At 48.0% G+C, this 24,539-nt stretch overlaps 9 protein-coding genes across 9 annotated transcripts; 4 read left to right on the plus strand and 5 right to left on the minus strand.

The window, feature by feature from the left end:
• Positions 1–1,415: 1,415 nt before the first annotated feature.
• Positions 1,416–3,119, plus strand: BP5553_05974 (uncharacterized protein; the record flags this gene model as incomplete). Its single annotated transcript, XM_032014597.1, has 3 exons — positions 1,416–2,040; positions 2,104–2,826; positions 2,917–3,119. 3 exons carry the CDS (start codon positions 1,416–1,418, stop codon positions 3,117–3,119), a joined length of 1,551 nt encoding a protein of 516 aa, XP_031869278.1.
• Positions 3,120–3,977: 858 nt separating this feature from the next.
• On the plus strand, positions 3,978–5,576 carry BP5553_05975 (Methylthioribose-1-phosphate isomerase; the record flags this gene model as incomplete). Its single annotated transcript, XM_032014598.1, has 4 exons — positions 3,978–4,112; positions 4,167–4,245; positions 4,306–4,711; positions 4,841–5,576. 4 exons carry the CDS (start codon positions 3,978–3,980, stop codon positions 5,574–5,576), a joined length of 1,356 nt encoding a protein of 451 aa, XP_031869279.1.
• Positions 5,577–6,257: 681 nt separating this feature from the next.
• BP5553_05976 (putative calcium-binding protein cnx1) lies at positions 6,258–8,304 on the minus strand (the record flags this gene model as incomplete). Its single annotated transcript, XM_032014599.1, has 6 exons — positions 6,258–6,770; positions 6,827–7,513; positions 7,563–7,609; positions 7,668–7,718; positions 7,772–8,054; positions 8,134–8,304. The coding sequence occupies 6 exons, from the start codon at positions 8,302–8,304 to the stop codon at positions 6,258–6,260; spliced, it is 1,752 nt and encodes a 583-aa protein (XP_031869280.1).
• A 1,280-nt stretch (positions 8,305–9,584) lies between these two features.
• Positions 9,585–10,449, plus strand: BP5553_05977 (Methylthioribulose-1-phosphate dehydratase; the record flags this gene model as incomplete). The annotated part of the gene is made up of 3 exons (XM_032014600.1): positions 9,585–9,757; positions 9,816–10,325; positions 10,377–10,449. The coding sequence occupies 3 exons, from the start codon at positions 9,585–9,587 to the stop codon at positions 10,447–10,449; spliced, it is 756 nt and encodes a 251-aa protein (XP_031869281.1).
• A 1,232-nt stretch (positions 10,450–11,681) lies between these two features.
• BP5553_05978 (uncharacterized protein) lies at positions 11,682–13,041 on the minus strand (the record flags this gene model as incomplete). Its single annotated transcript, XM_032014601.1, has 4 exons — positions 11,682–11,685; positions 11,733–11,919; positions 12,040–12,497; positions 13,001–13,041. The coding sequence occupies 4 exons, from the start codon at positions 13,039–13,041 to the stop codon at positions 11,682–11,684; spliced, it is 690 nt and encodes a 229-aa protein (XP_031869282.1).
• Positions 13,042–13,795: 754 nt separating this feature from the next.
• BP5553_05979 (uncharacterized protein) lies at positions 13,796–14,368 on the plus strand (the record flags this gene model as incomplete). The annotated part of the gene is made up of 1 exon (XM_032014602.1): positions 13,796–14,368. One exon carries the CDS (start codon positions 13,796–13,798, stop codon positions 14,366–14,368), a length of 573 nt encoding a protein of 190 aa, XP_031869283.1.
• A 1,035-nt stretch (positions 14,369–15,403) lies between these two features.
• BP5553_05980 (uncharacterized protein) lies at positions 15,404–16,033 on the minus strand (the record flags this gene model as incomplete). Its single annotated transcript, XM_032014603.1, has 3 exons — positions 15,404–15,518; positions 15,576–15,809; positions 15,879–16,033. The coding sequence occupies 3 exons, from the start codon at positions 16,031–16,033 to the stop codon at positions 15,404–15,406; spliced, it is 504 nt and encodes a 167-aa protein (XP_031869284.1).
• A 1,334-nt stretch (positions 16,034–17,367) lies between these two features.
• BP5553_05981 (p-loop containing nucleoside triphosphate hydrolase protein) lies at positions 17,368–20,838 on the minus strand (the record flags this gene model as incomplete). The annotated part of the gene is made up of 1 exon (XM_032014604.1): positions 17,368–20,838. One exon carries the CDS (start codon positions 20,836–20,838, stop codon positions 17,368–17,370), a length of 3,471 nt encoding a protein of 1,156 aa, XP_031869285.1.
• A 558-nt stretch (positions 20,839–21,396) lies between these two features.
• Positions 21,397–24,402, minus strand: BP5553_05982 (putative pre-mRNA splicing factor ATP-dependent RNA helicase PRP16; the record flags this gene model as incomplete). The annotated part of the gene is made up of 1 exon (XM_032014605.1): positions 21,397–24,402. One exon carries the CDS (start codon positions 24,400–24,402, stop codon positions 21,397–21,399), a length of 3,006 nt encoding a protein of 1,001 aa, XP_031869286.1.
• Between the last annotated feature and the right edge of the window lie 137 nt (positions 24,403–24,539).

Raw genomic sequence — 24,539 nt, forward strand, 5'->3', positions numbered from 1 at the left:
TTCCGTCTCCACGTCCTACTCTGCTAATGCACACTCTTTTCCTCGATTCCTCTTCTGCGGCTGCCCGCTATTCCATATCCATGTTGTCGACGTCGATGGATTACGAAGTAGGACAAGTCATAAGCTACGTACGAACGTACTGCGCAGCAAGTCAGGTCTTAATATTATTATTATTATTATAGTGTCTCTCTCCCTTTCCCACCCCCCACCTTGCTCGCCCCTTGCCCCATGCACGATTGTCCTTATTATCCCACGCCATTGGCATCGGGATCAAATAACAATAGCTGGGCATGCTGCGTTGATGGGATTTCTCCCACGCATTCACATTATTTACCGGAAATGCTCCGTAACCTGCAATTTGCTAAATAATTACCACTTGCAACCGTCTCCCCGACGACAACTTCGACAACCTCGACACTTCGAATCGAGGACCTACATACTACATACCACTACCACATCTCCGCCTCACATTCGCCCCTCTTCCCCATTGTAATTCCCGTTTGGTGTTTTACCCACCTATCCTATTATTATCACAGGCACAGAACACGCAGCGCCTTTCGATTCTTGCCTCGGATTCAGTCTCCCGGAACAGCCAAGCCAAATCATAACATCGTGATTTGTCCTTTTACCTTCGGACCACGCCCTAGCGAATCGAGCCCATTCTTTGCGACCCATCCTGAACCTTACCGCACCTCTCCGACGGTGCCCCAGTTTCCCAGAAGCATCTTTGCTGTAGATCGCCCCCTCTCTCGCAGATCACGAACCGCTCGTCCTCGATCGCCTTCCCGTGCTCCATTGTCCACAGATGCGCCATTCGACTGCCACGCCAGGCAGCGCTTTATTCCGCCTACTAGTTGTCTGGTAGATCCAGCTTCGATAGCCGATCCGAATCCCCATCTCCGCATATTCCACTACACTCTGTGGTATGGCTGCAAATATTCCATACAGTGGATGGCCTTGCTGACTTCTCTAGAATAGTAGTACCAATTCCCCACAATCTTTATACTCGCTCCGCGCTGAGCGCGACCAGCTTCAACCCATCCGAATGCTCGAGATTATCACATCAGCGCCCTCCATACCCGTCATTTCCCTGTCCGAATATCTACTGAGGGGTTCGACCGCCCACACCCCAACCTCGAACTCCTCACCATAGTCGAAACAATATACACTAATAAGAGCCGCGGGACTTGCAGATACATCGATGCCCTACCAAAGACGGTTCGCTCAAAACTGCCGTGGTTCTCGATTACCGTGAGAGGCAGCCATCCAACAAAATAGCTTGGGATCTTAAAGAGTCCTTCGCGATATCCAGGTAGGCCTTTACTACATTAGAGAGCTAGTTGGCCCTTGCTAAGGTACGATAAACAGACTCCTGATGAACCAAGTCCTGGACGATTTCCAGACACACCAACTGTATGACTAAATTGGGGGAGATATTCGCGGAGCTGGGAATTTCGCAATACCTCGACGAGTTCATCGAGCAAGGCTTCGATACCTGGGAGACGATCCTTGACATCACCGAATCCGACTTTGATGCGCTTGGCGTTAAACTTGGCCACCGCAGGAAGCTCCAAAGAAAAATTGCCAATTCGAGAGGCATATCCTCGGACCGGGCGTTATCATCTCCTAGACACACACCAGCCGACGACCGGCAATCAGAAGATCAGAGACTCGGAGGGGCAAAAGCAGAAGCTAAGGATGGAGGCGGGGCATCTCATGGCGCGAAGAGGAAGTACAGACGGCATCCCAAACCAGACGAAAATGCTCCCGAGCGGCCTCCCTCGGCATATGTTATCTTCTCAAATAAGATGCGTGAAGAGCTGAAGGGTAGAAATCTCTCTTTCACGGAGATAGCAAAGCTAGTAGGCGAAAATTGGCAAAATCTCTCCCCTGAGGAAAAGGAGCCATTCGAGCAGCAAGCGTTTTCGACGAAAGAGAAATACAACCAGGAACTTGCAGAATACAAGAAAACGAGCAGTTATAGAGAGTACTCGCAGTACTTGACTGAATTCAAGACTAAGCAAGTCAGCCAGCAGCAAGGTATGTTCTAGGTTCTAGGGGTCTAATTCAAGACACACGAGAATTGGAGCTGAGACTTTGTAGCGCCGGATGCGGATGCCGCGAAGCGGCCCAAACTAGAGACTTACCAAAGTAATACCAGCAGTGGAACGGCCGACAGTTCTACAAGTCAGGCGGCTATGGAAGCTTCAGGAGGCCGAGGCCGTGTCCCGTCATCAGGTTCAAGTACAGGTCCGTGGTCCATCGTCGATAATACTACGGCTGCATCAACCCCCGTCGCGAAGTCGGATTTCCCCCATAGAGGTCCAAGTGGCCAGGGGTCACCTTCGCCAACACTTTTACCTGGATACCGCGAATCCATCTTTGGTGGGATCCAGCAGGGACTTCCTTGGCGAGATGGGAAGCCCGATGATGCCAATAGTTCTGGCCAGAAGCTTCCTAGGTTGGCAAATGTCTATGACCGGCGATCGAGCTACGCCAGTACGCCTATTGTAGACTCAATCAGCCTTCCTGGTTCGGCCCAGCATCCTCGCCGCACAGTGCACAACCATCCGCCGCCAATGCTAACGCCCGAACCAACGAATTTGGGGAATAGGTCGACAGGATCAGTATCATCTGACAGCCCGAATTCCTCTGCATTCTTTGCGCCTCGAACGCCTCTAGAGCCACCGCACGACAGGCCCTTACCCCTTCCATCCTTATTTCCCCCGATGTCTTCAGGAAGCTCCGACAATCAACTTCCGCCCCTCAGACCTCCGTCTTTGTCGCCCCAATCCGCTATGGCAAACCCGCAGCAGTCCCCTAATTGTAAGTCATTATCACGCCGCTTCTGTTGCTGGCAGTTGTTGCCGTGTAGGCCTTTATGTATAATTTACTAATAACCATCGCATTTACCAGTCCCACCCCATGTAGATTTTTCATCCATGGCTCCATTCCGTGGGTACAACGCGCAAATATCGCCAATGGCTATTGCAGCCGATAAATCTGATTTGAGAGCACAAAATTCAGTAGACGATATGAATCTTGACCCCGTTAGCGCTCTTTTGAGAGCTGGCGAGATTGTCAATCGAAATAGTAGAAGCCAGCGGCTAGGTTCTTGATTTTCACGCTTCTAGCCGCCACATTCGAGACCTCGAGAAATGGGCTCATCAACACCACAACTCCAGATGGTTATGTACCCTAAAATATATTTGCAACAACACATGGGATTCCGGCGCTTGGAGTTATGTTGGATGTGGACGACGACGTTATGATATCCCCCCCCCCCCCTTGGACATTTTTATTTTGGGCGGCTGCAGTGTGTCGGTAGGGGCTCGGTCTCCAACCTTACGCTGCGTGTAAAGGAAAGAACGAGTTCAAAATCGATGTAGACCAACGATGGTCATTTATGACCATCAACTTCTTGGCTTCATGGATGGTTCCTATAGAATATACAACCCCAATGCCATAGATACTGCTAGCCATCAATTGGCTTGATAGCTAGGCGGGTAAATTAAACTCATTATTGTAATTCCGATTACTTACTTGTTGCGTTTGTCATACCGCCGTAGACCAGGGTTAGGATCGAAACCAGCTTGATCACAAGATACCAGAGCTTGAATGTCTCTTCAATCTACTTCGTATATCATCCACATGTAAATTGTCGTTGAAGAAGTGTTTTGTCGTTGTTGGGTCGCTTGCCCGGATAAGGAAGGTGGGGTGTGGCAAAAAAGGGGCGGTCTGGACACAAAACCCGTCGCTTCTCTTCTCGTCGGCTTGCTTCAGCACGTTTCCTGAACCGCCCGACTTGCAATTGATTGTTTTGATATTTGCCTATCCACAAGCCCAAAGTTTTGTGGCAACAGGCCTTTTTCCGCGTGAGACTCGTGGTTCTGTACTTGTTTCGCGCAGTCTTTGTATTGTTATCAGGTTCCTGCAAATTTATATTTGCGTCTTGCCACTGTTGAGTTGTCCCCGAAATGGTGGGGCTCCAAGCCATCAAATATGAGAAGGGCAAACTACAAGTCCTAGATCAGCTCAAGCTCCCCCACGAGTTTGTCTACGACGATGTGTCGACGTGCGAGGAGGCATTTGATTGCATCAAGGCAATGCGTGTGAGAGGTAAAATCTCATTTTCTGCCGTGCTACCGCTTCAACAGCTAAGATAGATGATGAAACCAGGTGCCCCAGCCATTGCCATCGTAGCTGCGCTTGCGTTGGCTGTGGAATTAGAGCATAAGAAAGACGGTTAGTTCACCCTGTATTTCTGAATTTAGAGTGCTAGACAAGATGCTGATGCTCGTCCAGCCACTGAGCAGAAACTTGAGACTGTCAAGTACATAAATTCCCGACTGGACTACCTCATGGGAAGTCGACCCACTGCTGTTGATCTATCCAACGCTATTAAGCTTCTCAAAAAGAAGACTCAAGAAGCTGCCGCATCATCTACTACTCCTGACCAGACCCTTGCGTGCTCTCATGTTCGCCAAGCGTATATAGAGGTTGCGGAGAAGATATTGGAAGATGATCATGCTACGAACTTGGCCATTGGAAGATATGGAGCCGAGTATCTTAGATGGCAGCAGATGCCAATTTTAACACCCGTTAACGAGGACGACGAGTTGAGATATTTCACTACCAGTCCACCGGGTACGCAGGGGGCTCCTGATAGGACTTACAGGAAGCTCAGTGTCCTAACACATTGCAATACTGGGTATGTCTATAACTCTCATATATTATTATTTTCCAACTCAAAAGCCCTCCAAAAAGTGGAGGCAATAACATTCGATCGTGGCAGTTGATCTAGTTGGCTTGTCCGTTGAGCAAAGGCTAAATTTAATAGATCCCTCGCAACATCTGGCCACGGAACTGCCCTTGGAATAATCCGCAGCCTCCACAGGATGAATTATCTCGAGCATGCTTACTGCACCGAGACTAGGCCCTACAATCAGGGCTCCCGCCTCACAGCCTTTGAACTAGTCTACGAGAATATCCCCTCAACATTGATCACCGATTCCATGGCCGGAGCTCTCTTTGCCCGGAAAAAGGAAGAAATGAACATATCAGCTGTCATCGTCGGCGCCGACAGAGTTGCTCGCAATGGTGACACAGCCAACAAGATTGGCACATACACTCTTGCCGTCCTAGCACGAGCTCACGGTATTAAATTCGTAGTCGCCGCACCAACAACAAGTATTGATCTCGAGACGGAATCCGGAGCTTCTATCAAAATCGAGGATCGAGCTAAGAGTGAGTTGACGCAAATCAGCGGCGCTGTAGTGGATAAAGATGGAAAGGTCGATGTCAATCACACTGCTCGGGTCGCGATTGCGGATCAGCGGATTGATGTATGGAATCCATCTTTTGATGTGACGCCCCATTCCCTAATCGATGCGATCATCACCGAGAAGGGAGAAGTAGTGCGGAGTTCGAAGGGCACGTTCGATTTTAAGGGGATCATGCCAGAAAGGTGGGCAGCTCAGGTTGACGGAGGTGAAGAAAGTAAAGAGGCAAACGGTGATATTGTTCCGACGTCAGTGAGCGAGGAAAGCACGCAGTTCCAGATGGAACATATCTAGGATGTTGGCAAAGCAGAGCGGGCCAGTTCTGCTTTCCACTCCTAGAGTGTGGATGAGCGGGGTTTATGAATTCATGTTTATATGGAGCTACTTTGCTCAGAATCACAAAGGGGAATTAGATGGGATCTAAACAACTATAATCAAATATGACTAACACATTCTTTGACTGGTGAATAACCCTCATCTAACGGCTTCCCAATGACCACTTGTGACAAAAGAGGCAGAACAGCTTGCCCTGGTGTAGTCAAAGTATTGTTTATGTCTGGAATCACTTTGCCACGTTAGATATATCTAGACTCTTGAATATGGCCGTAGCCTTTGATAAAATATAAGTTTCTGGTAGAACTGCGGCACCACTTAGTGCTATTGTACCTATTAGTATCCTGCCTTTATTGTCCTAGGCAGAGCCTGGCAAGATTTCATGTCAGATAATCACTATCAATGTCTCTACCTGTAATAAGGAGCTGAAGTTGAGTTTCAAGGTGTGCTTAATATTTTATACGCCTAAAATACATATCTGGCCTATGCCCAGTGTATCATCTTATGTCCTAAACCCTTATTATTGATTTCAAGGACTGGAATTTCAAAAGTATGCAACGCTGACGTCCAAATTGCTAACTTCCGCCTTCCCAGTTCAACATCCATAACTTATTGCGCCTTTCATTTTTTTTATTTTAGTATCTACGAGGTGCTTCTTGTGGCACGCTTGTTCACCTCAGCCTTCGCCTGATCCGCTCCTGAAGAGACAGCTTCCGCAGCCTTGTCCTTAGCATCTGCGGCCTTGTCCTTAGCGCTCTCTGCGGCCTTCTTGACCTTTGGCGGGACAGAGGAACCCCCCATGCTGACAACACCAACAATGACGGCGAGGAGGGTAATCGCCACAGCGGCGAGACCACCAGCGGCCTCAGGAACAAACTTGATAGCCTGAATGGGGTCGTTCTGGGCGATAGTGAAGAACAGGTCGAGCTTCTCCTTGATGTAGTGAACTGGGTCATCCATGAAGACAAGGTCTGATGGGGATTTGACTGGCTTCTCCTCCTCCTTAGGCTTGTCGGCGAGCTCGAGGAGTTGTTCAACGGGGTGCTTCTTGAAGAATGTGTCTTCGGCAAACTTCTCAGCGTCCTTAATAGAGTGGCCGATATAGATGTTGTCGAAGAGGATATCGTTTTGCATGGTCCAGATTTCGAAACCAATCTAATTGAAAGTTAGTCACCTCGTTTGGTTAACATGAGTATCTGGTTCAAACTTACAGCACCCATAGGCTCAAGGTTGGAAGGTGTCTTGTCCTCATAGTAGTCCGGGTTCTTAATCTTTCGTGGTGACCAAGTACCCTTGTAGGCTGGGTTGTCAATATAAGACGCGGTCCACTTGCCCTTATAAGCTGGGTTCTTGATCATTGGCTTCTCCCATGGTCCACATCCTGGCGCTTCGTCGCACTTGGGGTTGGGAACAGTTGGTGCGACCCAGTCTCCATCCTCTTCCTCATCCCAGTCGGCAGGCTTCTCCGCCTCGGGGTCTGGAATCGTGAGAGGCGCGTCATCGAGCCAACCCTCGGGCTTGGTGGCTTCCTCGTCGACAATCTCGAAGGGCGCATCCTCATCCCAATCCTCTGGCTTCTTCTCCTCGGGATCTTGGATTTTGGCCTCGTCAACCCAAGTGTCTGGCTTCTTATCCTTAGGGTCATCAATCTCCTTGGCTGGGTTGAAGGCAGGCTGGAAATCCTCAAGAAGGTTGGCCTCCTTAACTTGCTCGCCGTTCAATTTGATGACGGCGGTGTTGTTGGGGTGAATGATCAAGGTGTACAATTCGGTGGTCTTGACAATTCGGGCTGCTGGGGGAGCGGCAAGGTGTTTCTCCTCGTACTCGCCAGTCTTGGGATTCTTGTGGTTGATGATCAAATGAACCTTGTTGGTGGAGCCGCACTTATCGGGGCCAAACTATTACACTGTTAATAACGAGAACAGAAAAACGAGAGGATAGACTAACCATAACGACGTAAGGGGAAACGTTCGAGAACTCATCCTGATGAAGAGCTTTGATAAAGTTAGTTGATGAAGCTTGGGTAGCAGGCATCCTGGCAGAACCGCATACCTTTATTATCCCTCAACAATTTCAAGTATCCTCCGCCACATTCAAGACCCTCTGTAAGGTTATTAGCACCGGCAGGAAGTCCCGATCGAAGACAATCAACCTACTTTGAAGCTTGACCTCGTACTGGACAACTAGGGTCTTTCCCTTGTTCTCGATCTTCTTGGGGAATTTGGCCGAGATGGCATGATGGGCAGCTGCGTTCTTCACAACCAGGCCCTTGTCGCCCTCCATGCCTTTGTATACTGTGGGCTCTTCGACGGACCACTCTCCAACATAGGCCCATTCCTCCTCAGAGCCCGTTGTGTCCTTCTTCGCGTGGGATGGCTTCCACCGGGCATCCCAGCCATCAGTGAATTGCTCAACGAAGTCGGCCTTGACGGACGAGGGCTTCAAATGAACGAGTTAGCATGCCAATTAGGGTATGGGATTCCGAAAAAACTCGGGGTTTGTAGCTTGGAGAGCTTACTGTGAAGGTTGGGAGCTCTGGGGCAGCGGTAGCCGATGAGACAACGGAGGACGCATCACTGGCCGCGCTGGAGGCAGCTGAGCTAGCATCGCTCAGGACGGATTGTGCATCAGCTTTAACTCCTGCCAGCAGAGCGGCAGCAGAGAAAGCTGCTGTTGCGTGGAAACGCATGGTGAAGGTGCAAACCTAGTGGGGAGAGCGAGACGCAATGGTCGGCTTGCCACAGAAGACTTGATAGAGTTGTCTGGGGGTGGGAGGAGTTGGTGATGCTTCCAGAGCGGACAAGGACAGAAGATGGAGAGGGAAGAAAAAGAGACCAAGACGGGGACGAGGTCGGTGGAGGTAATGGTGAGGTTATGTACGCGGCGTCGGGTGTTGGAGGTTGCGGCACCAAGTATGATTTTAACAGCTGTCCTCTTCCAGGGAGCTCGGAGCGGAGAAAGAGCAGCGCAGGGCAGCAACACACCGCAGCCACAACCGCACCTCGACTATTTTACTTTAATTATTATTTGGAGGGCACTATAGCATACTAGACGGAATATAATAATAATTAGTAAATAGCCTACTCTGTGTCCTGCCTACTCGGGCATTATATGGAATAGCTTCGAAGCAGATCGACTGCGCCAAGTTGGTGAGAGCTATACGTCGCACTAACACACGAATTGGGCCACCGTTTCTAGCTTCTAGCTGCTGTCTAGCTGCTGTCTAGTAGCCAGTCTACTCTTCTAGTCTACCTGAGTGCAAAGGTGGATTGGAGCTACTCTTGTACCTGAAACTTATCAGTTACTTATTTTATTATGCTTTTCCTAATTGTAAGACGTCTTTCAAACAGCCACTGTGTACTTTGTACAGTATTATCAAATAACAAGGTACATATACATGCACATGTAACTGTATCCATCCCTTACTTACCCCAACCCTTCCTTGCCTTAAGTTAGTTTATTAGCCTTGCTTATACCCGCCCACCGGTTCCGTCTGCGGCGTTGTAGGACAGATCTTATTAGCTTGAGCTGCTCGGCATTGGCTCAGCCAGCCATGCCCTCCAAGTGCCGTCTTGCCTTGACTCTCCCAATCGTCACAGGGGCAAACTGCCAGTGGCTACGTATCCAAGCATATACGTACCTCTAGATAGAGTTATTGCATTGCGATTGGGGATTTGATACTGCGAACGGAGCGATGCGACAACTTGACGCCATCCACGCCGTCTCGGCGCAAGTGCAAGCACCCCACTCAAACTCAAACCAGCAGCTGGGAGTGGGAAAACACACAGCGTAGCCAAACAGCTGCCAGAACAGAGCAACGGGGCCTTCACTTCTCATGCACTTTTCATACTCGTACGGGACAGGGCATTGAGGAAATAATAGTGCGATTGACTTATAAGTTACTATAACTACACCGCCGCATTCCAAACTATCACAACTGGAGGCGTGCCAGTTTGACCCCACTTCCAAATGGCGACCCAAAAGAGCTCTCAACTCGAACAGGTCCACGCAGACAACAATGACCACCTTATCCGGTCCTCTGACAGCCAACATCCCGCAAACCTCATCCCGGCGCTCTGCAGCAAGTTTTGGACTCTAGGATGGGTAACGGGCACTGGTGGAGGAACAAGCATCCGCGATGAGTAGGCTCCTCAATCCCGTAACAGCTCAGAAGCTTCATCTAACGACATAGTGTCGCAGTGACCTGGTTTACCTCGCACCTTCTGGCGTGCAAAAAGAGCTTATGAAACCAGAAGACATCTATGTCCTCGCTCTCTCCCAGCAAAAGGACCCTAAATCCCGAGTCTACCTCCGCTCTCCACCCTCCCTCAAGCCGTCACAGTGCACACCCCTCTTCATTGCTGCTTTCACAAAGCGCAATGCCGGATGTTGTATCCATACACACTCTCAATGGGCCGTCCTAGTTACCCTACTCCTCGAGAAGCGGTCTTCAAAAACGACTCTTTTTGAGATCAATAATATCGAACAGATAAAAGGCATTGGCAAGGGCTATAAAAAACAAGGAAGTCTTGGTTATCACGACACGTTACGGATACCAGTGATTGAAAATACCCCACACGAGGAGGATCTGACGGAGAGCCTAGAGCAAGCTATGGATAAGTACCCGGACACCTACGCCGTTCTTGTGAGACGGCATGGCATCTACGTTTGGGGGGAGACTGTGCACAAAGCGAAGACGCAAACTGAGAGGTTAGCTCTAGTCCATCTGGAGGAATAGGAATCAGCTGACAGTTTCCATAGTCTAGACTACATCTTTCAATTAGCGATTGAGATGGAAAAACTTGGGTTGTCGTGGTTGAGCGATATCTCCTAAGCATAGCTGCTTCAAGGAACCTCAATACAACTGCGGTGCATTAACCTCGATATCACCAATACTAGATCCCCCACGCGCAAAAGCTTCGGCCCATCCTGCTGACTTTAGGTTTCTACCATCGTGCTCGGATCATAGCTAAGTTGGAAAGGAGAATTCTTAAGTCGAAACTCAACTCAATAAAACTTTGAGACGAGAGCAGTCAAAGACCCCATCCGAGCCGTGGCAAGTGCAGAGTGTTTTTGTAATTCACTATGGTAGAATGAAATTCCCGTTTCACGAATTTGCAGCCCGGTTGAAGATTATTCAGCCGCATCTAACAAATGAAGTTATTCGTATACTGCATTCAAAACTATATACAAGATATTTAATTAAGCCACGGCTTAATACACTTAGAGCTTTCCATATCTCGATTTCCTTTACTCAAGTAACCTTACTCTCGCCGTCTTAGTCTTCTATGTTAGTGTTCTAAGTGACCCTTTACCTGGATTTGCACTCTGCTCCTGCTTGGGCTGCTGTATTTCTGGGCCGTTATTATCTCCATGCAGCTAGCAAATAAAAGCCTACGCCTCGAGACGTGGGTACTCAGTGAATATCCAAAGCTATGATTCTGAGGCAAATCCAGGATATTGCTATTGTACCAGGTAGTGCTACCACTAGAGTGCCTTTTGTTCTATCATCGCAGGACATCTTTCTTCGTCGCCTATTGCGCTAGAGCGTGATATCATATTTAGTAAGGAAGACCCGAAGACTAGACCAAAGCTCTCTACGATACCTTTAGGTAAACTAACTATAAGGCCAATGGGTAATGAAGGCTAGCGGGAGAAGAAAGAGGAAGAAGTATACCAGAACGGTCTAGAGAACCTCGGGCCGCCAAATGCCTGTGTACTGACAAACTCCAGGACAGTCTTGATTGGTATCCATCACCACCAATACTAGACAAAAAAAAGAGACCAAACAAACAAGCACCAGACTAGTTTAGGACAGATTAGTAGTCGTATCTCTATCATTCTTGATCCTTCCCCTATATGGAAAAATGGTTTCCTGCCTCCACTTGGTCCTTAAAAGTAACACCTTCTTCCAAATGATATACGAAGCTGTTTCGCCCGCTATTGCCCTCATGTACATAGTTCTTAACATCTTTTAATTTAGGAATAGTACTAAGATAGAGGTTAATAATCAAATGTTTTAGGCATTATAGTATAGCCACCCCTCGACAGTAATAGTTTGTTCTCCTAACTCACCTGGGCTGGTTAACAACGACTAGCTCCGAGACAGCATCTAACTAGGTAGAATTACTAATGTCCCTGTTTTCGATAGTATTTGAGAGTTTAGCTGTCGGTAATGGAAGTGGATGCAGGTTGTCGGGAGGTAAATTGCGTGCGGTGCGGAGCCTGTAAAAGGAAGCCTTATTCGGCTCAATAACCTTTACTCCCGGGTCTTTGGCGGCCTGGTCACGCTGGGATTCGTTGCCTGCGACAAAAAAGCCAAATAAGTACTTGATCAAAAGCCTCTCAAGTTGAAACAATATGCTGGATATAAAGGAAAGGGTGGTACAGAGTAATACTATGAGTTCTTGCAAGTGTCACTTACTATTCTCGACTAGCCAGTATAGAAGCCCTTCATCTTCATCATCAAATCTAAATGGGGGTTCGATATGCTCTGCCCCAAAGAGTTGCTGAAGGAACAGTTCGGTCTTGTCGGTTTCATCTTTGTTCTTGCCATCCTTGGGAAAGACAAAATATCCGTGGACTGTAGGAGGGTTTTCAGCTACATCACGACGACCGGTTCGAGGAACAGTCCTAGGGGTACCAGGCTGGGCCGGCGGTTCCATGGGATAAGGCACAACTTTCTCAATATCATCGTAGTTTCGCATCAGGGTAACTTCATCAGGGGAGGCCTCCACAGTCCATGAGATCAGTTGTTCCTGGAGGTTCGTCCAGGGCAAGAGGTCGGTTCCGACGATATTCTTAACAAACTCGCTGCTCTTGGAAGTCTCGGTGCCTTTTTTCGGAAAGATTGTGTAGAATGCTTTGCCAGGGCTAGGCTGCCTATCGAGTCGAGGGTAAGTTAGCAGCTAGAGTACAGCTGACGAGGCAGAGCATAGATATCAAGAACGGCAATAGAGACCGCACAGTGAAGGGATGTCGAGAGTCGAAGATGGAGAGGGAAGGAGAAAAATATATAAAATCGAACTAGAAGGTTGCTAAAGGGGGGCAAGGTTGGACTGGTAGAACGAGAGGAGGCTCTTTATAGAGCGTTGACACCCTTCTACGCCGCAAAGAAAACTTCTATCTCTATGTCCAACAAGGCGCACTACAAATATGAAAAATTCGAGGCATTGCTCTTCGTATCGCCCTGCTCGGCCGCATCTCATTCTTTCATCCTCAAGGATACAACATGCGCTATTCTCTCAATCCCAACGAGGAAAATGAGGCCATGTTTTCACCTAGCTAGGAGACTGGCTGCTACTGCCTCTTGTGATTTGGGAAAGTGGTATGTTAGAGGCACGAGGATTCGGTGGTAATTCTTATACTCTTTGGTTGGGACTTACCTCAATTCGGATCCTTCGGCTCGTTCCAGGGTTGTACCCATAATAGTCGGATGGGAAAGAATCGGAAACCCCCCCCCTCCCCCCCGGAAATCTTTGCTAAGAAATGTATTTGGGTCGTGGTTTGTGGTGGTGGTGTGTGGCCGTCCAGACCGACATGAATTCCCACTCCGTTATTTCGAATCTATTGCACTGCCCCTTTCAAGTCACAAATAGAGAGTGGGGTGAGGGGATGTTGGAAGCGGTCAATTTGTCCTACACACTCCTACTTCTTCGCCTCACTTCAGAGTTTCCCCAAATTTGACAGCTAAGATCTAGGATGGAGCGGGTTACATATACTCTGCCTCTCGCCTTCGCCACTAAAGTTCCCACAGCTCTCCGAGTCTCTCCCATTCGCTCTTGACTTTGCTCGTTAGTTGTCCAAGTTCAGCATTCGTTGCAACCTTTGACATTTGGCTCACATCATGACATCCCTCGACGCGCCCCATCCCCCGCCTGTCTCATGTGAACCGCACATCATTGAGCAATATCCACTCGCAGAAGTTACAACACTCGCGAATGCATGTGTCTTCGGAGACTTCGACGCAGCACAAAGGATCTTCGAGTCTTATCTTACGAATCGGTCTCATGAGAACTACCAGCTACACGAGCTATGACCAGTGCTCCTGACAGCAGTGGCAGAGGATCGTCCGAAAATTGCCTCATATTTATTAGGCCAGGGATTGCCGTTGGCATTGATACATATTGAGCAGGCAATCAAGACAAAGTCAACCGCAATTTTCGGCGTATTCCTCCAGCATGGATGGAATATTAACGGGCAGCTCAGCGAAACCCGACCCGCAGCACTTGCCTAGGCCCCTCAAGAAGGAGGAAGATGATGAGCTTACTGCTGCTAGATTAGTCGCCGAAGATTGGGAGGTCATTAAATGGCTGCTCGACCACGGAGCGAACCCGAACGCGGCCTGTCGCTTGGATCTCACTCCAATGTCTTTCGCCGTTCAAAATGCTTCCCTTCAAACTATCAGCCTTTTATTTGGCCGAGCAGGCGATATTAAAAGCGGACAATTGATCCACCACGCCATTGAGCGGGATGAGAACGTCATCGAGGTGCTAAATCAGCTCTTGCAGAAGGGCGCGCGCGTGAACGCAGTGATGAATGAGAATCATCAGCCCTCATGGAATTTACAATATTTCAAGGGGATCGGCACTGCTCTGCACAGAGCTGCAGAGCTAGGAAAGGCGGATGTAGCAGGCTATCTCGTCCAGAATGGGGCTGCTCACTCCCTTCAAGACTCAAAAAGACGGACAGCGCTTGATTACGCAAGACGCTACAATCATCCTGAAATTATCGAGTTACTCCAATCTTCGTAAGGCAGGCGTTGCTTCAGGGGAGTGGAATCCTACCACGCAATCTCAGAATTCTTACGAAGAGAGGGCTTTCTAAAGCTATTGGGATCTATTGATATATCAGTACAGCTGCTGAGCTGGGTCTGCTTTTGATGACACCTTCTTGTTTCGTGCTAATATCGTGAGATCTTTAGGTGTGAGCAGCTCCTTTACTGGTATAGGGTAGTCTAAATTAGTTAATCATCCTGCTTTATTACTTGGTATGCTCGCCTCTACTTTACTGTTGTTATAATGCGTTAGCCTATTGGTTGTCCTATAATCCTAACATTTAATAGGTGGGGAATGACATTCGTCAGCTTCTCCAAAGTATCATATCGAACTTTCGCAGTTATGCAGTCTGAATCCTGTGTACGAGGTCGGATGCTACCTCAACATTGCCTTATCTCAATGGAGATCTCAAGAATCAAAAATGGGGCGGAGTGAAGACGTTCCCCACTTGGAGAACTGCACAATCGATACGCTTACACTTCTAATATAGGATGGTATGCGAAGTAATATATAAGGGTACGAAGTTTCCCTAGAATTTGTTCATTACCCCCGTCTGCATTCGTCCAAACTCACCAAAGTCATCTATAACTCATCCATCTTCTTCGTTCGACAGCGACATTAGTACAACTAGTGGGTTACGCGCGTGGGGTGTTCGGAAGTCAATCGGATCGGCCATTTGTACCTAGTTTACGATTTGCGGAAGCCTTAAGCTAAACCGTCGGCTATTATAATATAATCTCTTTAATTCTATAGCTTATTTCGTTCTGCCGATACGAGCAGACAAGCGAATTCTGGACTTTAGATGATATAAGTGTTACAATCCGCTGTAGCCATTTGATATAAACTTAGGAGACATGTCTTCCTTTCCTAAAATACTATTGAGGTAGATAAGTCCTTTCATAGTCCTACGATGTGCGGATACAATTACGTGCCCCTTAGACCGCAATGTAGAGTTATTCAAAGATACCTCGTTACCAAAGTCTGTTCCGCTTCCTCGTAAAACATTTGCATTTAGCTCCTCAAGAGCGGGGCGCGGTCATTCTGGCCTGACCAGTCTTCTTCACTAGTGTGGCCCGCGCTAGTAACACGCCTTGCTGCGTAGATAAGGGGGATCATAAATGGTATCCTATTGAACCGAGTTAATAACATGTTCTTTGTATCGAGAAGGGCGTTTTAAGCTTACTGGCAAACAACCCCCGCCTTAACAATGTTCTCGGTTCCCAGGCTATGCGACCCCGGCTCTATGAGGGCGCAAATCACCAGTACCGTCCAGATCACCAGCGAGAGTGTGGTTTTCACCTGTTGATAGAGTAGATAGGTTTTGGGACTGAGGCCCCTAGCTGAGAAATAGCGGTGGATCTCAACGCAGGTTAGGGAGAGTGTGATAATTGTGAGGATGAGGAAGAGGATCCATGAGCTATGGGTGTGTAGTTCGTGTGAGAAAGGCGGCTTTGGGTGGGTGTGAAGGGGTGATGGGCAGACTCACATGAATGCAAAGCTTGGGTCTGATTTGGCGGCCAGGAGGAGCACGATGAATGTTGTGAATGCGAGGACGCCAAGGACAAGGAGGGACTGTAGGGTCCAGAATGTGAAAAGAAAGGCATCGTCTATTATGCTCGAGGTGGATGACGTGTGGGGCATGACTGTTCTGATTATGGCGACGGTTTCAGGGTTGGGTATCTCGAGGGGAAGCAAATCTACACCAGTGATTATTTATAGATGGCGCGGGGCTTAAACGTGGTGGGAGCTTCTACTCGGTTTCCTGAGAGACGTTGCTTTATGTAGATGTGTTGGTTGAGTTGCGTTGCCAGGTATGAATAAGCGCTAGGATCACGATTGAGGGTGGCACAGGGCGTGCGGCAAGGACGCTATAGTGAAGTGCATTTATTCGTTTGGGCCGTGGTGTCGTGAAACAAAGACTGTGTAGAACATTTGCAGGATTTTGGAGAATCTGAAGGCTCGTAATGATGCGGTGTTTTACTCTTCTACCACAGCCCCCTATCTTGATCTTTGCCGCCCCCTGACAGCCTCGCTTATTGAGGGAGTAAGAGGTTTCTGGATGTCCGTATTACGTAGCTGTACAACGGAGAGCAGATGCCTATCTTGTATCGACAAGATAGGGATAGGAGATACATGTACCAGTGTCAAACAGAACACTCGCGTTACAATGATTACTGGAAGACACGATGAGTGCGCCTGGAAGGGTATTGAAGCGGTGTAACCGTCTCGGCCGCATGCTAGGACGCCAAGAACCAACATAAAGTACAAACCAAAACCCCCACAGCCCCAATGTAACACGAGATATGTTGGTTGTATTTTCAGACCTATCTTGCAAGGCATTTTCTTATTGCTTGAATCTTAGACAGTCAGATTGTGCCTCTTTTAAAGAAAGTATTTGAAGCAATGAACTTGTACCATGCCTTATTTTGCTGAGAATCCATTTGACTACTGTTTGATCATTTAGAGGCTGTTTGAATGACCTCTCGCGGGATTTGGGCCGCAACTCAGGGCCCTGTTTAATTTCGTAAGTACAAGCAATAGATGCATAGCCTCGTCCTGGTGAGGTGATGTTGGGTCACTGGTTTGAGAATTGGCGGATAGTATACTGAGTAAGTAGAAAAATATACTATTGGGCTTCCATAGTCGTGTCTTGTAAGTAACCTTTCAATCAGAGGAGAGGGCTTCACTTGTAAGAGAGTCCAGGTCCTTGTTCAATCAGAGTTCAGGGGAAAGTCACTGACCTGCCGGCCGTCTTGGACACTTGCTAGTAGACGGCATGAGTAAACTAATACAGAGTCAAACCAAATTTGGACATTAAATTGAACTATCTCTTAGGGAATGCGCAATTAACTTTATGAGTCATTCCAAGTCTTGCTGATTGTCTTGGTTTAATATCATACGTGATAAATTTCAAGTCCCCAACTCCATGCTACTGAAAACTCCAACGCTATGCTTAAGGTCCTAGACAATATACATTACTCATCACTATCGTCCAATACGACGACCCTTCTCCCCTTCGTCCTGGGATTGGATCTTGCCCAAACATGTCCCTCAGAACTCAAGTCAGGTACCGAAGTTACTGCGGAATGCCGTGATGGGAAGCCTACGGGATCTGGTATATCGGGCAGATCATCATCATCCGTGCACTCTGTATCTGGAAACTCCGAAGGCAAGAAAGTTGGGGTCTGCTTTGGGCTTTCAAGAGGCGGCGGACTAGAAGATCGCGTCAAGCCACTTGTTCTTCTGCTGCTGCTTGAGATTTCCTCCTCCTCGACGATGAAGTCTTGCATGCTTTGCGGAACCAATGCGTCACTATCGTCCGAGCGTTCTTCGCTATCAATAAGGCTGTCCCCTTCTCCCTCACTATCATCACCAGATACTAGATCTCTGGAACTTGTGTGGTGCCTTGTAGGAGTTGCTTCCTCATCGGTCTCGAGATCAGACATGATCATGCGACTGTATTGAAGCTGCTTCGCTCTTGGCATTGGCTGTTTCTTGGCCAGTAGATCAACTTCCACGAGATCCATTGTTTCCCTATTTAGAGTCGGTAGATCCAGGAGGTTTTGGGAGGGCTCCTCGTCTCCATAAGGCTTTATGAAGCGGTCTTCGACATTTTGGGAGTTTGCTAATGTCCTGAATAGGCTTACACATCGCTTCGTGTATTGGCCATGAGCCACTTTGGCCGTAACGCTTAAAGATCTCTGGGCCACTGGTTGCATAGTCATATCCGGAATAGTGACTTCTAATATGTCAGAATCTGTCGAATAAGCCACGCGTAGATACCGCCGGTGGAGTTCTCTCATATCTTCTGGGCTGAGTAGCACAGATTCTAGAGGCGGAATCGGAGCACATTCGATCTCACTCTCCTTACTTTTCCTCACAGTTATCCCAAATTCAGTCAACGCCAATCCCTCTCCTGATATTTTGGAAGCTTTGCGAAACCCGGTCTCGACTCCGTCTGGCATATGGAACTTCTTGGGCGGCATTTTCTTTCCTTTTGTAGAACGCCGCTTCGGTTCTGGCAATGATGGATCCTGAGTGTTTTCAAGAGGAATTTCGATTATGCGTTTATCAACTATAGGGTTGATGTCTCTCGGAATGATCCTGACGGAGAGATCATGTCGAAAATTAAAGCGTGTCCCCGAGCTAATCATTTGTTGCATTTTCTCGTAGTTGTCTTTGGCTTTAGTGAACGAATCCTCTTCCTTGCCGCGCATTAGGAGAAGGACAATGTTTCCCGCTCGTTTTCTTCCTGTTCTACCCATCCGCTGGAGCATTCGAATGGGAGAGGATGATGCGTCATAACAGACGATAAGGTCAACCTGCCCTATGTCTAGACCTTCTTCGCCAATTGAAGTAGCCACAATGACGTTCAATTTTCCACTTTTGAAGTTCTCAATCGTTTCGAGCTGCTTTGCTTGGTTCATCCCCTCGGAACGTTTCGAATCGGCCTGGCCTACAAACACCGATGCTCGAAGCATAGGGCCATGCTTATTCAGTACACGACAAATATCCTCGGCACTATCTCGATACTCTGCAAAGACAATAACTCGGGTGCTTGATGGTGGGGTGTCTTCTCCTAATTGCCCATCACCAGCATCTAGAAAGTGATTCAAAATAGTGTCGCAGAGGAAGGTGAGCTTGGGGTGACCGATGAAGTCCTCTGTATTGATCCACGATTGGATCCGATTCATCATATTCTTGAAGTCCGGACTCTGGACGATTTGGGTTCGATACTTGCCACCCTTGGTTCCATCTTCAACGCCTGTTCGGAACTCCTTGATAGTGGAGAAAAAAGGACCAATACCATGAAAGTTGAGTAGTTTTATCCCATGGGCCACACTCGCGAGAATAGCAAACAGCCCGTTCATCATTCCTTTCAAACCAGCACTAGCCCTCCGCCCAACATCGGACTTAAGCCAGGTGATTTTGGCTTGCATCAATCCATAGGGCGTGAGTGACATTGGATCCTTATTGTAATAGGCATTTTGGGCGCAGAGCTGATTCACCAATGGTTGGAGAGCCTTGGAAAATAGGTCTTTCACCATAATCATCTCATCCGAGGGATCGAGGACGATCTGTTCGATATTTCGCCTGTGTACGTATTGTTGAATGTCGATAGATTCCTCAGTTCGGATTTCCACCTTAGATATCTCCAAATTGTTCACTACCTCCTGGACTGCCTCTACACTTGCTCCTGGAGTAGCTGTCAAGGCGAGTATGCGAAAGCTTTTGTTAAATCTACGCATGAACTTTACCACCTTTACATAGGCGTAATTGCCAGTAGCCCGATGTGCTTCATCAACAACAAGTAGCACAATCTTTTTGGGATCCGCAATGCCACTCGTGAGATCATTTTCGAGGGTTTGTGGGGTCATAAAAAAAACTCGCTTTTTCGCCCACTGTTCGGCTCTCAAAACGGGAGGTTGTCCGCCCGTTAGCATTGTGGTTTTGGACTTTGGGATTCCCACGATATTGAAGCATGCCTCCGCTTGTTGAGCGACCAGCGGTTTAGTCGGAGCGACAAAAACAATTTGAGCATCCTTGGTCCAGCGGAAGTAGTTGAGCATGATTGTAGCAGCAATGAATGTCTTCCCAAGACCGGTAGGAAGTGCCACGAGAAGATTATTAAAAAGGCCATTCTTGACGATACTAAACTGGTAGTCGCGGGTCGCTCCAAGATTTGCCGGATAATCCCAAGTTTTGAGAGCTTCTCTGTCGAGAGTATGATGGGTAGGCGCTTCGGGAGGTAAATCAACGATATAATTTTGTACTTTTTTGGGCTGTGATGCAGAGACTGGAGCTTGTCCACCAAAGAGAGTGGTTTGCCGGAAGCTATTTTGACGCGATATAATGCGCTGTCGGGCAGTCGAACTAGGCTGACTATCTCTAGGAGGAGATGATCCGATAGTAACCGGCTCTTTAGATCTTTGATCGTTCTCTGGAGACGAGAATGCATCGGACGGCAAATCTGCCAACTCTCTCGCAAGTTCCTCGTCTCGCGAGGTATCATTAATTTGATCCTGAAAGGAGTTGGACCGTGAAATGAATCTCTGAGGAGTTCTAAAGAACACTGGAGGCTTCGGCGCCTCTGTTCTCGGTTTCTTGTAAATCGGTCCTCTAATTCTGTATGGGCTCGAATCGGGCAGCGCTTCAGCTTGGGTGGCACCCAAAATTTGGCGTGCAGACACTTCTTCAGCACCTATGTGTATCCTGTATTTCTTCTTCCGCGATTTCGTATTGACTTCATCATCATCGCCTGATCCACTATCCACGATGGAATCTCGGGATTGACGTCGATGGGTGGTTGAGTCTCCATCGTCCGTATCGTAACTGATTCTCCGTCGTTTATTCGAACGTGGCTCCGACGGGAGGCTTTGGGAATGTTGGCTGAAGACTTCGATTAGGTCTTCATCTGCAATATCTCCATAATCTTCCTCGTCCATGGTGTTATCATCGGTGTGGTCGTGGTTGTCAACGCGCAATTCAAGTACGGGAGACGCGTCGCAAACGCGACTACCATTTAGAGCACGTGACAGACCCCGCTCTGCCTTAAGTGTAATACTTTTATGTAGGAGAATACCTTGGTACTTTATATTTTGTATGGTTTGATTGTTGGTCATAAGATATACATATCTTAATTGCAAGAGCGCATCATCTATAAAATTAGGGTTGATCACAGTGTTCCAATCTAAGGGGTTCGACAGCTTAACCCCTATCAATCCACACGACATCAAACGGATCAAAGATCTGAACGGTTGTTTACAAATAAATTACTCGTTCGTACCTAATAAAGGGTGCATTGAGCTTGAGAAATTCTCGAGTTATTTATTGAGCACACTGAACTAGTTGAAGGGCAGGGGGCTACTACATGTGTGTCTGGATGGACACGGCTGATGCTTCACAATTCACAGAATTGCAGGCAGAAGTTGATTATAAGATTTTGGAAGCCCAAATTCTTAATTCTGAGCCGCTAAATATGTATTGTATATTGCATCTGCAGATTAAAACCCTCGTCCAGCCCTTCTTACTATAGGCTTCCTCACAGCGCCATGCAAGGCAACTTTCTTCACCACCGTTGATGCGGGCTTCTTTGCCGTCTTCTGGCTCTCCTTCTCTAATCTCTGCTCCTCATTCAACTTATCTTCTGCCATTTGTGTCTCTATTTCCATCTTCCTGTTGAATTCAACTTCGGTGATCCTCTTCTCTCGGGCAGAGTAGCCTTTTTCTTTGATTGAGTAAAACACACCTCCCAGTTCTGCAAGCCAATGTGGATCAACGGCTGTCACTGTTGACATATACTCCTTGGAAGTAAGAATCAGTTCGTGGTAGATGACGTAATCAGGGAGATAACCCAGTCCATAAAGAGCACTCGTAGGGTGCAGCTGGACAGTTACACTTGTCCTTAAATTGACGTATTCTCCAATGCCTTTGACCTTGGCAGCTTGATGATAGTATCCCGAGCAGATACATTTCCGGATGACGTCCCAATCAGTGCCACAACTGATCATTGCCATCCTTTGCATCTTCATAATGTCTAGGAGTTGTTCTCTGATCTCTTTTGCTCGGCGCAAAGATTTTGGATGCAAGAAATGCCGAGTGCACCAGGCGTCTGAATGACCATTTGCCTTCCACTGCGAATATACATGAAGATAGGTTAAGTGGTCAGATTCTGGAACGAAAAACTTCTCACGAGCGGCATCGGACTCTTCCTGGCGTTCTTTTGGTCGATAGAATACGCTAGGAACGGATAGCATGGACACGATCGTCAGCATCTCTTCGCTACATTCGTACTCCACGGACGTGATCAGAAGCTTGGCCAAAGAAGGGTCCATCGGAAACGCGGTCATTTTCTTGCCTATTTCCGTAAGATCGCCGATATTGTTGAGCGCGCCTAAAGCCCAGAGGTCGAACAAAGATGTCGTGATGGTGTCTTGAGGAGGAGGATCCATAAAGTCAAAGTCTAGCAGGTCCTTGACCCCGAGGGATTTCAAGAGTAAAACCGTGTTGCTGAGATTGGTACGCTGGATCTCAGGAATTGTTTGGATATAAAGCTCGTCCTTGAAAGCAGCTTCGGTAAAAAGATGAAATGCCTTGCCAGGTCCAGTACGTCCAGCACGGCCAGCTCTCTGCGAGGCATTCGCTTGAGAAATTGGCGTAATCTGTAAAGTATCCATCCCCATACGAGGATTGTAGACCTTCAGCTTAGAATAGCCAGCATCAACGACATACATGATACCATCGACAGTTAAACTAGTTTCTGCAATGTTTGTTGCAACAATAACTTTCCTTACACCCGGAGCAGCCTTGTCGAAGATCTTTGCTTGGAGGTCCGCAGGCATCTGACTGTAGATAGGAAGAATGCTGAGTTTCGGTGGGTCATTAAGAGCGTTGAGCCGTTCTTGGATAAGTTCACAAGTCACCTCAATATCTTCTTGTCCAGTCATGAACACTAAGATATCGCCAGCCCCCATCGAAACATGGATTGCCAATACCTGTTGCACCGCCTGGTCCACGTAGTCTTCAACTGGAGATCGATGGAACATGATATCCACAGGGAATGTTCTTCCAGGGATAAAGAATTCTGGTGCTCCCCCGTAAAAGTCAGAAAATCGTTTCGAGTTCATGGTTGCAGAAGTGACGATGAGTTTGAGGTCTCGTCGGCGTGCGAGGACTTTTTTAAACAGCCCCATAAGAACGTCTGTATTCAAGGCTCTTTCATGCGCCTCGTCCATAATGACACAGGAGTAACGGTCGAGATCCTGTTCATTTAGAGACTCTCTCAGGAGAACACCGTCAGTCATGTATTTAATACATGTCTCTTTGCTCGTACAGTCTTCGAACCGAATAGCATAACCGACCAGACCGCCTAGCTTGCATTCCATCTCTTCACTAACTCGCTTGGCCACACTCATTGCAGCCACCCGCCTAGGTTGCGTGCATCCTATCAACCCTAGCTTTGCATAGCCATCCTCGTACAAGAATTGCGTAAGTTGGGTCGTTTTGCCTGACCCTGTCTCACCGACAACAATCACTACTTGGTTGTCACGGATGACTCTCAGTAAATCTTCACGGACAGCAAACGCAGGAAGAAACTCTCTCTGCTCCTTCAAAGACTTGCTCTGACTGAAGTTGCTTGCCCCTTCATTCTTCTTCATATGCTGACCAAATTTGCTGTTGCCTTGGTGTTCCTCCTCGCCAGGAACCGGGGCAGCGCTGTCTCCTTCGTCCTCCTTGATTCCCATGAGGTTGCCAAGTGCAGTGCCGGCCATATTTGTTGCCTCCTGAGCTTGTTTTTGCCTCTCCTTTTGTTGACGCTTTTCCTTTACCACCTTACTACCCTTTCGACTAAACACCGCCATGTCGCTTTGGTAATCTCGAACTGCCGGCACAGGTTCCAATTGCTTCGAGAAGACGGTTCTGCCGTCCAGAAAAGGGGGTTTCAGGTCATGGACGAGTAGATGGATTCTAGTTGCTTCTTCGTCATCTTCGAAGTCGTCTCCAAAATCTCTTCGCTGGGCCACGCCGGACGTGAGCATTCGATTCGTCTCCCAAGCATCGACATCCTTCTGTTTTTGTGTCGCTCGTGCACTCATACGCTTCCCGGTTTTCTTCTCTACCAGCGCTGCCTCCCGCTGCTGCTCAGCCCAGGAATTATCATAAGAACCGAACGGGTTATGGGCGTCATCTCCAAATGTGTGGCCAGATTCGTCTCCAGCATACCAATCCCGATCGAGGGCATTGGAGTCCTCTTCGTTCACGAAAGGCTCGGGCCCATCGAATTCTTCCTGCCGGGGTTTGGGGGTCGACGCGTATTGTGATCGTCCTTGGGGGGTTGACGATCGAGAACTATTCCGAACTCGACTTTGAGACCGTAGCAGCGCAGGCCCCGGGTGCTCAAGACTATTTGTTGATGGCTTGGCCGGAATGATAAATCTGTCATCGGATCGTAATGGGTTAAAATCAAGCTTTCGTCTCTTAGGACTCGATCCCCCTTCATCCCTAGCCATGTTGGATCGTGGTCGGGTGAAAATCACAGCGTTTGTTATTGTCGCCTCTCTGATCTCGACTTTCGAGGTTGTTTCGGAGCTTCGTAGAAAAACATCCTGAGGCTGATGCAGGAGGGTCTCGCGCTAGCGCCCGCCTT

The sequence above is a fragment of the Venustampulla echinocandica genome, assembly GCF_003357145.1.
Source record: "Venustampulla echinocandica strain BP 5553 chromosome Unknown scaffold_3, whole genome shotgun sequence".
Lineage (NCBI taxonomy): Eukaryota > Fungi > Ascomycota > Leotiomycetes > Helotiales > Pleuroascaceae > Venustampulla > Venustampulla echinocandica.